General features: G+C 45.0%; 1 protein-coding gene across 4 annotated transcripts in view; it reads left to right on the top strand.

Moving 5' to 3' along the window:
- The first annotated feature begins 1,483 nt into the window (after positions 1 to 1,483).
- AMPD3 (adenosine monophosphate deaminase 3) overlaps positions 1,484 to 14,053 on the top strand; it is a 48,515-nt gene continuing 35,945 nt past the window's right edge. The window contains exons 1-2 of one of the 4 annotated variants that reach the window (XM_030560377.1): positions 1,484 to 1,604; positions 12,333 to 12,555. In XM_030560377.1, the coding sequence (XP_030416237.1) occupies positions 12,335 to 12,555 (221 nt within the window). In that variant the 5' untranslated portion in view covers positions 1,484 to 1,604; positions 12,333 to 12,334. Of the gene's footprint in view, positions 1,605 to 1,959; positions 2,120 to 12,329; positions 12,556 to 14,053 lie in introns of those variants that run through there. The other 3 variants (XM_030560378.1, XM_030560379.1, XM_030560375.1) reach the window with 3 other exon arrangements.

Raw genomic sequence — 14,053 nt, 5'->3', positions numbered from 1 at the left:
TTAAAACATTTATATTTATTTAATAATGAGAATACCTACAGTTACATAAGATAGATTAAAACTTTTTTAAAAGAAAGGATAAACTCTCACGTGTTAGGGCATAAACCAACCCACTAACTGACAGAACTGGCAAAAACTTCCCCTATGGGCAGTGTAATAAATGTGTAACACACAGATGTGCTGCTAAAAGGCTGAACTTTATGGCCTGACATCAGTCATCTAACAAGATTCTGCATACAAAGTTTGATACCCCTGATGCTTTGCAGGCTCTGGAATGGAACCGGGGATGAGGCGTTTGGGGTGCAGGAGGGGGCTCAGGGTTGGGGCAGGGAGTTGGGGTGCGGGAGGGAATCAGGGCTCTGGGCTGGGGGTGCAGGCTCTCGGGTGCAGGAGGGAGCTTTGGGTTGGTGGGCTTAGGGACTAAGGACTGGGGTAGGGGATTGGGACATGGGTTACCTGCGGCAGCTCTTGGTCAGTGGCACTGTGGGAGTGCAAAGGCAGTATTCCTGCCTGTCCTGGCACCACAGACTGTGCTGCACCCCAGAAGTGGCCAGCAGCAGGTCCAGCTCCTAGACGGAGGCATGCAGATGGCTCCTCGGGGTTCTCACCCGCAGGCACCGCCCCCTAGCTCCCACTGAGTGTGGAGCTGGTGCTTGGGGTGCGGGCAGCCTTGTGCCCCCCCCCACCTATGAGCCGGACCTGCTGGCTGCTTCCGGGGTGCAGTGCGGGACAAGGCAGCACCACCAATGGGACTTTTAACGGCCCAGTCAGTCTGACCAAAGCCACCCTGAGCCAGTGCTTGACATGCTGCGACCTGCAGTTTGAAAAGTCTAGAGACTTTGGGGCTGATCCAGAGGCCACTGATGTCCACGAGAATCTTTCCATTGACCTCAGAAGGCTTTGGATCAGGTCCTACATTTTCCTTTTCTTTAAAGTATCAGAGGCGTAGCCGTGTTACTCTGGATTTGTAAAAGCAGCAGAGTCCTGTGGCACCTTATAGACTAATAGACGTTTTGGAGCATGAGCTTTCGTGGGTGAATACCCACTTCATCGGATGCATGACACCCACGAAAGCTCATGCGCCAATACGTCTGTTAGTCTAGAAGGTGCCACAGGACCATTCCCTGCTCTTCTTTAAAGTGCTCTTGAAATGTGTTTGACACAGGTGATTTGAGATGGCAGCATTTCCTGGCGCATTGGGCTGGGAACGTCCCCTTGGGAGCTCCTCCAGCCCCGCCGGCAGCCAAGCGGCTCGGGGTGAAGCACCAAGAGATGGTAACTCTCCCCCCCCCCCCAGCTTGGGAGGTGGAATTTGACAAGAGACCCTTGTCCTGAAGCCTCGGTAAGGAACCAGCGCGCACTGGCTGCTCTGAACGAACGGGTCCAGTCAGGCCCTGGCTCCCCTGCCACTGCCTGTGGGCGACTCTCCCAGCGCTCCGCGGCACTGCGGTGTGTTTCCACCAGGGGCACTTGAGGTGGAGCCCGCCTCCCCGAGCCTTCGCCTTGCAAGAAGCTCCCTGCTGCGCACAGTCATTCTGGCTGCCCCGCCTGCAGTTGCTGCGCCTAGCGCCGGGAGGCGAGACCGGCTCCCCCAGCCGCCTCAGGTAGGGAGCGGGGCTCGCCCTGCCGCCGCAGCGGGGCAGCTGGGGACACCACCCGCTGCCGGTCCCTTCACGCGGGCCGCTGGCGGCTCGGAGAGAGGCGGAACCCCGCGCACCCCGCCTCGGCCTTTGCAGCCGGGCTCCCCGGCGGGGCGCTGCTTCAGGTCTGCGGCGCGGGGCCAAGGTCAGGGCCGGGGGGGCCCCCGCACAGCCGCTCCCGCAGCTGGGCGGCGTCACGCGCGGAGCCCAGCTGACCCCCTGCAAGGCGGGGCTGGCGGGCTGCCCGCGGGGCGGGGCGGGGCATGCCGGGGCCGCCTGGCTGCTGAATGTAACACCCCGCGCCCTGGCGGGATGCTGCTGCGGAGCCTGCGGCCGGCGCCCCTGGGAGAGTCCCCGGCCGGCCAGGGGGCTGAGCGAGCCCCAGCGCTGCCTGCCCCTCGGCGCTGCAGGCTTCTTCCCAGGCCAGCGCCGCTTGCGTCCTGGCGCTGCCTCCAGCATGGCTTCCCCTGGGGCACTAGGTGAGTCCTTCTTCCCCAGGGGCTGGCACCGGGATCCGCTCACCTTGGGGCCGCTGCGCTGCAGCGGGCGGAGCAAATTGCAACACTCTAGCCTGAGCCTCCCCCGCCCGCTAGCTCCTGGCTGTCGTCGTCCGGCAGAAAGCGGCAGCATAGTCCTGGTTCGAGTCTCCTCCTTCAGAGCTGACCAGGGCCAGATTTCCCACTCGCCGCCCCTCAGCCCTATGCTCCTGGCGGTCCCAGGCTGAAGGCGCAGAACAGGATGCCTCATGGGGGCTGGGGCAGCTCTGAGTTTATAGTAGGCTTATAGAATATTGACGCCCTCAGAATCAGTAGTCTCGGAGCTTTCCAGACCACTGTACCCCTTTCAGGAGTCTGATTTGGTTTCCCTTTCTCAAGTTTCACCTCACTTAACTACTAGCTTACAAAATCAGATATAAAAATAAGTGTCACAACACCATATTCATGAAAAATTGTTTACTTTCTCGTTTTTACCAGGTAACTAAAAGAAATCAATTAGAATATAAATATTGTACATACATTTCAGTGTATAGTAAATAGAGCAGTATAAACAAGTCATGTGTATGAACTTTACTTTGTACTGACTATGCTAGTGCTTTTTATGTAGCCTGTTGTAAAACTAGACAAATATTTAGATGAGTTGGTGTAGCTCCTGGTTGAGAACCACTGCTTTAAACTTCCTGATCAATCATTGTCTTTTAAGTAATCATCTTGTCAGGTAGCGTCTAGCACAGTCCTCTCTTACCTTACAAGTTTAAGAGAAATAACACTCCCACACAAGTTAAATAAGACAACCACAGTAACCTTGGGATAGCAGGGAGGAAAAAATGGGTCAGGAAAGGACAGAGGGTTTTCTGAATACTGCATAATATTCAGCCTCTCCCCCCAGAGCGGATAAATGTTTCATCATTCCCTCTTCCCCAAAATCACAATAGGAGAGAGTCATTTTCATTTGGGGAAATTGAATTCCCCACTAGCCAATTTTATTTTAAAGGAATACAGTAAATATTGAAATGTATCAACTTACCAACTCAGCCAAAGGAGATTAGAAATTGCATAGTGAGTGAAGAGTCATTTTGCTATTTTTATGTTTACCAAGTTTTCTTCAGTGATATGAACTGACTTATTACAGTAAACAAAACAGCATATGTGGAAGACAAGAGATGCCTGCACCTCTCATTTTCCTGAAAAGGGAGTGCAGGAACCAGCGCTGTCCTGAAGAAAAATAGTTGGGTGTCAGTGGAGAATAGGGGTTTATGGATACATAGATAAAATGAAGTGAAAAGTTGACATTTGGTGTAATGATTTAAAATTCATTTCGTTAATCAGAATGGGCTAAGTACTGAAGTCTGTCATGCAAGAGGTTTCCTTCTGTACTTCAGTTTAATGGTTACGTAACTAAGACCATTTTTACACTAGAAAAGTGATCAGTCACTGACTGATTGTTCAGTAGTAGATCCCTCTCTAGGCGTACTCAGTCAGTGATGAAAACAGTTTAACTGCTGCTATAGATGGGACAAAACCATTTTTCAGCTCCATGTTCCACTAGGACTAGCAGAGGCGGTTTTAGAGCAAAACACAGGGTGTCCCAGGGCCAGGCAGCTGCGTGGGCAGAAGTTGGTCCTGCCAGCTCCTGGGGCTCCTGCTGTGGTCTCCACACCCACCCGCAGCCAAGCTCCCCCTCCCCCACCTCCTTCCCCAAGTGTGCCATGTTCTCACGCCTACCTCTCAGAGCCTCCCAGTGCTTCCCCTGCTGCCAAACAGCTGTTTGGAGGAGGGGGAGGAGCAGGGGCTGCAGCATGCTCAGGGAAGAAGGCGGAGAAGAGGCAGGGTGGAAGGGGAAGGGGGTGGAATCATGGCAGGGCAGAGAAAAGGCAGGGCTCCCGCACTACCTCACATGTACCCCCCCACCTCCCTGCCTTGAGCCACTCAGGGCAGGAGGCTGAAAGCACCCCCATGACCCCAGACTACACCCCTGTCCTGTACCCTGACTCCTGTGCCCCCTCACTCACCCCAGCACCCCCACACTGCATGCCCTGACTCCTGCACCCCCGCACCCTGAGCACCAAATGGGAGCTCCTGCACCCCCCCCACATGGGAGCTGCCCCAGGTAAGCGCTCCACACCACAACCCCCTGCCCCAGCTCTGAGCCCCCTCCCACACACTAAATCATGGCCAGACCCTGCACCCCAAATTTTTTTTTTTTTAAATAAAACCTCTTATCCAAAGCACTTTACAATAGTTAGCCAATGGTACAAACAATATCTGGAAAGATCATTAAGTGGTCCACCGAGCCCCTCAGCAATTTTTCAAGTGGTCTGTGGAAAAATAAAAGTTACCTCACTTTTTAATTAATTTCCTATTAATTACAGGAAGATGAAGGGAAAAAAAGAATGAAAAACAGGGGTGAGGGGAGATAAGGGAGAATGTTCTTTTTCTTGGCTGGGTCCCAAGGAGGGGCCCCAAAAATGAAGCTGAGCACAGGGCCCCACTAACTCTAAATCTGCCACTGAGGACTAGTCATACTATTTTTAACAGAGCTGATTTGGTCCTACATCCACTAGCTGTGAACTGTTTCCAACACCACCTGAGGCAGCCTAGGAAGTCCTTGTTACTGGCAGCTATATCTGGGTCTAACTATTATTAGAGAGACAAGGGGTGAGATAATATTTTTTATTGGACCAACTTCTGAAGTTTGTCTCACAAACAGAAGTTGGTCCAATAAAAGATATTACCTCACCTGCCTTGTCTTTCTGCTATCCTGGGATTGTCACAGCTGCAACAATACTGCATGCTATTGTTGCTGACAACAATGGCTACAGAGGTCAATAGAAAGATTCCTATGGGTATGGCTACACCTGCAGCCGTACAGCGCTGCCACGGGAGCGCTCCCGCAGCAGCGCTTTGAAGTGTGAGTGTGGTCATGGCGCCAGCGCTGGGAGAGAGCTCTCCTAGCGCTGCAGGTACTCCACCTCCCCATGGGGATTAGCTTGCAGCGCTAGGAGCTGCGCTCTCAGCGCTGGGGCACTGTTTACCCTGGCACTTTACAGCGCTGTAATTTGCTGTGCTCAGGGGTGTGGTTTTTTTTTCACACCTCTGAGCAAGAAAGTTACAGCACTGTAAAGCGCCAGTGTAGCAAGGCCTATGACTTTAATGAGACTTGAGAGTGAGAAACTGAAATTAGAAGCTCAATTTGGATACATATTGCATTCTCACTGCATTACTAGGCCAACCATGTGTATAGAAGTTGTTCTATGATTATACTTGATTTTGTGAAAGTTTAATATTTGGTGTTACCATATTGCTGCTAAACAGAAAAGCGTAAGGGTAGATCTGAAGTCAATGGGAGTCTTTCCATTGACTTCTCTGGACTTTGGATCAGATGCAAGATAAGAATAAAAATATCCAGTAAATCACCATTATTAACAGCTTTTTGGAAGAGCTAGTCCTGAAACCCACAAGGAGAGGGGCAATTCTTGATTTAGTACTAAATGGTGCACAAGATCTGGTCCAAGAGGTGAATATAGCTGAACTACTTGGTAGTAATGACCATAATGTATTTAAGTATAACATCCTTGTAGGGGGGGAAAATACCAAAGAAATCCACCACAGTAGCATTTACCTTCAAAAGGGGAACTACACAAAAGTGAGGAGGCTAGTTAAACTGAAATTGATATACCTGTGTGATAAATTAAGGTGGGGTAGCTTCTTTTGGTGGACACCCAGCCAACCAGTTAGCTGTAAAATCCCTCTTGATAGCTGTTCTTTACTTGCTTTACCTGTAAAGGGTTAAAAAGTCCCCCAGGTAAAGAAAAAAAAAGTGGGCACCTGACCAAAAGAGCCAATGGGAAGGTAGAACTTTTTAAAATTGGGAAAGAAACTTTCCCTTTATCTGTTGTTCTTTGGTCTGGAGGAACAGAGCAGCCATGCTATAAGCAGCTAAGCCAAGTATGATTATAAGTCGTCAGATCATGTCTAGAACTACTGATCTGAACTCCAAATGTGTAAGTAGATCAGAATGTTTAGCTAGACATGATTAGGGTTATTTCTTATTGGCTTGTGGGGAGGGATAGCTCAGTGGTTTGAGCATTGGCCTGCTAAACCCAAGGTTGTGAGTTCAGTCCTTGAGGGGGCCCATTAGGGAACTGGGATAAAAATCTGCCTGGGGATTGGTCCTGCTTTGAGCAGGAGGTTGGACTAGGTGATTTCCTGAGGTCCCTTCCATCCCTGGTATTCTATGATTCTACTACTCTGTACTAACCCCAGATGCTTTTGTTTGCTTGTAACCTGTAAGCTGAAACTCCAAGAAAGTTATTTTGGGTGCTTGAGTTTTGGAATTGCTCTTTTCAAATGTAGCAAAAGCTTAAGTTCCAGATGCATTGTCTTTCTTTTGGTTTTTAATAAAATTTACCTTTTTTAAGAACAGGATTGGATTTTTGGTGTCCTAAGAGGTTTGTGCTGCTTATTTGTTTGGCTGGTAGCCACAGCTAATCTCCTTTGTTTCCTTTCTCAGCTCCGAGGGAGGGTGAAAGGGGCTTGAGTGCACCCCACAAGGAAGCATTCCCAAGTGCTCCTTCCTGGGTTCAAAGGGGGTTTTGTTTCATTTGGGTGGTGGCAGAGTTTACCAAGCCAAGGTCAGAGAAAAACTGTAACCTTGGGAGTTTAATACAAACCTGGAGTGGCAAATATTAATTTTTAAAATCCTTGAGGGCCCCACTTCTGCACTCAGAGTGACAGAGTTGAGATTCAGCCTTGACAACCTTTTATTGTGGTATTTTTTAAGAGGCGTAAACTATATTTATACCCCTCTCCCCCCAGAAAAAAAAAATCAATCGGACCACCAAAAAAATGCCACCACAGTTAGAGTAAAAGAGGCAGTTAGAGACAAAAAGTCATCCTTTAAAAACTGGAAGTCAAATCCAACTAAGGAAAATCAAAAGGAGCACAAACTCTGTCAAGTCAAATGTAAAAGTTTCAGAAGGCAGGCCAAGTCAAAAACTAACAGCAATATTTTTTAAAGTATATCAGAAGAAGGAAGCCTGCCAAACAATCAGTGGGGCCACTGAACAATCCATGTGCAATCTCACATCCACTGCAGAGGATGAGAGAGAGATTCCCAGACCTGAGCCATTCTTTGAAGGTGACAAATCTGAGGAACTGTCCCAGAGTGAGGTGTCAGTAGAAGAGGTTCTGGAACAAACTGATCAATTAAAACAATAGTTAGTCACCAGAACCAGATTGTATTTACCCAAGAGTTCTGAAGGAACTTAACTATGAAATTGCGTAACTACAAATGTGGTCGGTGACCTGTCATTTAAATCAGCCTCTGTACCAGATGACTGGAGGATAGCTAAAGTAATGATGATTTTTTAAGAAAGGCTCCAGGGACAGTCCTGACAATTACAGGCCAATAAGCCTAACTTCAGTACCAGGCACATTGGTTGAAATAGAATTATTGGACACACAGATGAATACAACTTGTTGGAGAATAGTCAACATGGGTTTTGTAAAGAGAAATCATGCCTCACCAACCTGTTACAATTCTCTGAGGGTGTCGGCAGGCGTGTGGACAAGGGTGATCCAGTGGCTATAGTGTACAGTACTTAGATTTTCAGAAAGCCTTTGACAAGGTCCCTCTCCAAAGAGTCTTTATTAAACAAAGCAGTCCTGAGATAAGAGGGAAGGTCCTTTCATGGATCAGTAACTACACCTCTACCTCAATACAACGCTGTCCTCAGGAGCCAAAAAAAATCTTACCGCATTATAGGTGAAACCGCGTTATATCGAACTTGCTTTGATCCACCGAAGTGTGGATCCCTGCCCACCCGGAGCACTGCTTTACTGCGTTATATCTGAATTCGTGTTATATCGGGGTAGAAGTGTAGTTAAAAGATAGGAGACAGAAATGGTCAGTTCTCAAAGTGGAGGCAAGTAAATAGCAGGATCCCCAAGGATCTATACCATGACCAGTGCTGTTCACTATATACATGATCTGGGGAAAAAAAGGTAAAAAACAGTGAGATGGCAAAGTTTGTAGACAATACAAAATTACTCAAGAGTTAAGTCCAAAGCGAACTGCAATAAATGTTACAAGGGGATCTAACTAAACTGGGTGACTGAGCAATAAAATAGCAGATGAAATTCAAAGTAATACACTCTGGAAAAAACAATCCCAACTATATATATATATTATCTGTTACCGCTCAAGAAAGATCTTGACGTCATCATGAATAGTTCTCTGAAAGCATCTGCTCAATGTGCAGTGGCAGTCAAAAAAAAGCTAACAGAATGTTAGGCACTATTAGGAAAGGACAGACAAACAATGTCATAATGCCACTATATAAATCCACCTTGAATATTGTGTGTAATTCTGGTCATCACATCTTTAAGAAGATATATTAGAACTGGAAAAAGTACAGAGAAAGGCAATAAAAACTATTGGGGTATGGAACAGCTTCCATATGAAGAGAGATTAAAAAGACTGGGATTGGTCAGCTTTTCAGAGCCAGGCCATGTGCATGCCCAGCTTGACAGGTGAAGCCATCCCTGTGTCTAGGGGCACCAAGGCTAGGAAGACGGCATGGCATCAGGGGAGAACCTGAGTGAGCGTAGCCTGTCATTGCTCATCCATCCAAAAGTCGGAGCCCACACAAATTTTCACTTCTAGCTATGCCTCTGATGCACAATCAACCTGTGGAACTTGTTGCCAGCAGTAGCATAGCTGTGGGGCAATGGCCACTCCCCCACTGAACACAAGTGGCGCCTTATCAATTTCTTGGTGCCTTTTGAATTTTTACTCACCTGGAAGGAACAGGAGGAGTGATAAAAAAAAAAAAAAAAAAAAAAAAAAGGCGCCACCCGCTGTGGCGTTTTTACTCACCCAGGGGCGCTCTGGGTCTTTGGCGGCATTTCAGCAGTGGGTCCTTCACTGCCGCCGAAGACACCCGGAGCGAGGGACGGGTCCGCCGCTGAAGACCCGGAGTGCCGTTGGGTGAGTAAAAGTGCTGCAGCAGGTGGTGCTTTTTTTTTTTTTTGATTGCTCCCCCTGTTCCCTCCACCTGGGTACGCCACTGGTTGCTGGGGATGTTGTGAAGGCCAAAAGTGTGACTTGATTCCAAAAAGATTAGATACATTCATGGAGGATAGGTCCGTCAGTGGCTAATTACCAAGATAGAGACAACCCCATGCTCTGGGTATCCCTAAACCTCTGACTGCTCGAAGCTGGGACTGGACGATAGGAAATGGATCACTAGATAAATTGCCCTGTTCTTTTCATTTCTCCTGAAGCATCTGGCACTGACCACTGTTGGAAGACAGGATACTGGGCTAGATGGCCATTGGTCTGACCCAGTATGGCCATTCTTATGTTCTTATTTATAAATTCACTATTTTTGCAACCTACATCAGCTTTTAGACTAAAAGCAAATCTCAAAACGACAGTAGAAACAGGTGGATGTTAATTAGAAGAATCTTTTAGATTGAGAAAACAAGCGGACATATTAAAAGGATCACATATCAACATTTGAAGCCTGCAGCATGCCTGCAGAAATATTGTAATCTGGGCATTGACAAATCATGCCAAGTTGTCATGACCCAGACTGGTTTTTAGCATAAGACAAACTTTTAAAATGAACACCACAGTAACTGAATATGTATTTTTTAAAAAAATACAAAGAGGGGCCTGAAATAGAAAGGTCAGATCCAGACTTTCCAAAGGTTGGTGGTATTTGGATCCAGTTTTTTGGTCATGTTCACATCTATTTTTAAACCCAAATAAATAGAATGGAATCTGGCTTGAAATAGCTCCTATCATACCCAAAAGTATTTAAAAATGCTTTACAGACTAATACTGCTGGGCAATAATTTGCCCACAGTTTTCCCTGAATTGCTACCGTATGTATCAAGCTCCAGGCTGGGAATAGTGTGTGTAGAGTTCAACAAACAAAACTGTAGAGTTGCAGAAGAAACTCTAAAAGATCATCATCTATAGTGGTGCATCTGTAATAAAACAGAAGTCTTTTTATGATGGAAAGATATTAAAATAGAAACATGAAATATGAAAACAGCTTTAAAAGAAGATTAAAAACCCAATAGAAACTACAGTCTATACCCTGCCTCCCTCTCACATGCAGATCAAAGGCAAGTTATGAGCTGTTAGAAAACTAATTAAAAACCTTTGCCAAGATAAACACAGCATTTCAACTTCCGCCACATAGCCACCTCCACTTCACAAGAGCTCCGTGACAAACAAAAGGTAAAGAGATGCAAATATGACTGAATTTAAAATCAGTTTTCAACTTGCCTATGATTATGGAATTGATTTAAAGACAATGGAGTAGAATGGGAGGCAGGAAGCAAGAAAGAACTCTGCTAGTTGACTTCCCATGCTAGTATGGCTTCCCATTATTAATGTTCTGTTCAGAATGAATACTTGTAACTTTTCTTCATTGAATATATATTACACTACAAAAACTCACTGCTTTGGAAATGCAGGGCATTTGTATAATTTCTAGCACCAAGTCTCAACAGGTTCACATGTATATGTGTCTTGGGAATGCCCAATAATATGAGAATTTTGGTAACATTGTGACAGACTGACACTAATATACTGAACTAACTTTATGGAATTCAGAAACTTAAAATCAGTAAGGTTAAACTTTACTGAATTAGGGTTAACACGTTTGGTGTACGTTGTATAAAAAACGTCATTGCATGTGTGTTATCGTGGCATTGTATATACTTTCTCTAGCAGGGTAGGGGACGCTAATGTACTTCCTCTGTTATTGAGGTTCTGAAGCCACTCTCCTGGTTCTTTTGGATAAATAGCCTGGGTTTTAAACAGACCAGAGTTTTCCTGACCAAAAACCAGACAGGACCCTTGTGCATGTGTAACGCCAGCAAACCCCGGTTGTCGGTGGGTGGGATTGAACCAGGGACCTCTGGAGCTTAGTGCATGAGCCTCTACCGCATGAGCTAAAAGCCACCTGCCTGTTAGCAAAAGCTGTAGAGCAGACTCCTTTTATCTCACTACGTGGTCTTGGTGCTACTAGGTGGGATAGAGCACCACACCCTGGAGTTGTGAGAGTTACACATGGAGGGCCCTAATTCTTAAGAGGTGGAAGGATGGGACCTACTGAGGTCCCATAAAGCTGTTCTTGTTCTGAAATGAAGCTGTGATGAATTTGTAGTGACAAGAAAACCCATAGGGTGAGGTAGGACTGCTCCTGACAGAGCCCATATCAGAACTGGGTTGATGTCTGGGACGCTTATTAGCATGAATGTAGGTTATTTTACTGTTAAGTTTTCTTTGTAGTGTTTTTAACCTTAAAAATAAAATAGGTTTGCATAAAAAGAACGGTGTAGTCACTTATACCTGTTGACAATCTTTCTGCTATCAGTCTCTGAAATGAAAGCAAGCAGGTGTGCTTGGCAGCTTGTCTCTGTAGAGTCAGGAAACTGTGCAGCCTGGAAATACCCTGGTCAGAAGGGAGTGAGACACAGGTATCAGCCCACGAAAAGCAATGGCTAGAGGTCTGGAAGTTCGAGAGTGGGTGCCTTTGCTGGACCACTGTTGGGAAATACAGATGCAGTTGCCCTGAACCATGACACAAGGTTGTGAATCCCATTAAAAGATTAGTGCAAGTGAACATCCTTATAATCATAATATTTGCAGTCTCTATATCTTCACATAGAAGATGATAAATACAAGAGTATCCTTCAGCCCAAGCAGCGTTACTCAGCAATGAAAATCTCATGTTACCCTGTACCATATGATCATCTGGCACAGAGAATGGGCTTTCATTCAGTCTCCTTCTCTTCAACCAGCCTTAAGGCTGTGGTGTTTTTGTGCCTAAATCAATTTGTACCTTAGAAGTGTTACTTTCTGATGGAAGTAACAAAATTTATCCTTTAAGTTTAAAAAAAAGTCCTAATTCACAAATTAAACTGAGCTCCAAAACACATGTACTCAAAGGTTTCCCTTGATTCTTATGACAGATTGGATGTTACTTTATATACTATTGACTACTGTAAGCTAGTGTGCTTCATAGCTAGTGTGCTGTAAATTGTATGCATGCACACTTTCTCCCATTCTAAAAATTCTTATTTTAGTTTCAGTTGAAATGCCATGAAAAATAATTTTAATTCAAGTTTTAGTTACAATTCTGTGAACTGGCTTGTTTTTTCTTATTAGCAGAAATGCCTAGGCAATTTCCAAAGCTGAATATTTCTGAGGTTGATGAGCAGGTACGGCTTCTAGCAGAAAAGGTATTTGCTAAAGTTCTCCGAGAAGAAGACAGCAAAGATGCCTTGTCACTATTCACTGTGCCTGAAGACTGTCCTATTGGGCAGAAAGAGGCTAAAGAGAGGGAACTGGAGAAGGAGTTGGCAGAACAGCATTCTGTGGAGACAGCTAAGAGGTTTGTTCAGTACCATTGTTTTCCTGGAAAAATGTTTAAAGTGGGTTTTAGAATTACATACAGGAATACATCACAAATGGTATAATACTTGAACACAGAAGCAAGCTGTATGATTTAGAAAGTGCTGCTTTATTGCACATGTTCCTGGAAGTTGTAATACTGAATGATTTGATATATACAAAGGGTCAAACTCTGGCAGCTGCTTTGCAACAAACAGTGTCTTGAAAAGGCAAACATATGTTGCAAAGTTTTTTAGAATTTGCTTGCATTCAGAATGTGATGAACACAACGCACCTCACAAACATATTGCTATTGGACCAGATCCTGACAGGTGCTCTTCACCTGCAGTACTCTTTAAAATAAATTAAATTAGTGGGAAATTACAGGTTCTTAGCACCTGCTTGATCTGATGCATTAAGGATGGGAATAATCTGCCCCAGGATTGTTCGGAGAGACCATTTCAAGGTCAAGGAACATACACACATGAACAGGTGGCTTTCACACCCTTTGTGGCTCCTGTTGCAGATGACCTGGGGAGTGTCCTCTAACAGAGTTATAAAAGGATCCTGAATTGGTGAGGTCATTCCCTGACATGTACTCTCAGTAATACCATAGGTTCAACAAGTTCAACAAAACATAGCTGGTGAGAGGCGAATACAAACAGACTCTTTCAGTGTAAATAAAATCAGCAACACACTTAAGGAAGCTATGTGTGTTTTTTGACACATGATTTTCAGTGTCAGTGAGTTTTAACATCTAAACATTTACAGAAGTCAGCATTCAATGTTTTTGTTTTAGCTCTCTATAAAAATAGAGGACTGCAAATGCTTGATTTTTATCACTGAAGGAGAAACTGAGAAGTGTTGTGGGCTCAAATGGGTTATTATTAGGATCTCCTTAACTCAGAGATAAAGGTCATATGAGATCTAGTAATAGACTGCCATCTACTAAACAAATGAAGTTCTAAAAACACACTTTCATTTTATTTTCCTTTGGGCAGAAGATTACATCAATTACTTAAATATGGACTTTGTTTTTTATTATAAATGTAACAGGGAAGCAAGGTAGAAAAGTGATTTAATTCTGCTATCAACATGATATTTGCTGAGATATTTTGGAGATGAATCATGAAAGTTCAGTTAGTGGGATTCAGCAGTTGACATGGTCACAAAAATAAAATAATCTCTACCTTGTCTTTCCATGCATTCAAACAACAATTTGATACTTTTTTTCTTGTGGAAAAACTTCTAACAGGATATTTAAACAAAGCATATTTAGTGTGGGAAAATGCTTTATAAAAATAGCGTCAATCAAGCTGTGTTTGTGTCTAAGTAGTAGTACAGGCCTTATCCTGGTAAGTGGGATACTATATTTATGCTGTTTACTTGTGGGGATGGAACCAGTAATCACCCTTGCTCTCAATGATTGAAGGACACTTATGGCCCAGTTCTGCCTTCAGTTATACAAGTATAACTCCCACTGACTTCAGTTTGTATTG

The sequence above is a fragment of the Gopherus evgoodei genome, chromosome 4 (genome assembly GCF_007399415.2).
Source record: "Gopherus evgoodei ecotype Sinaloan lineage chromosome 4, rGopEvg1_v1.p, whole genome shotgun sequence".
In the NCBI taxonomy this organism is placed as follows: Eukaryota; Metazoa; Chordata; order Testudines; family Testudinidae; genus Gopherus; species Gopherus evgoodei.
Note: the sequence above shows the minus strand (reverse complement) of the source record. Positions and strands in the feature narration are given on the sequence as shown.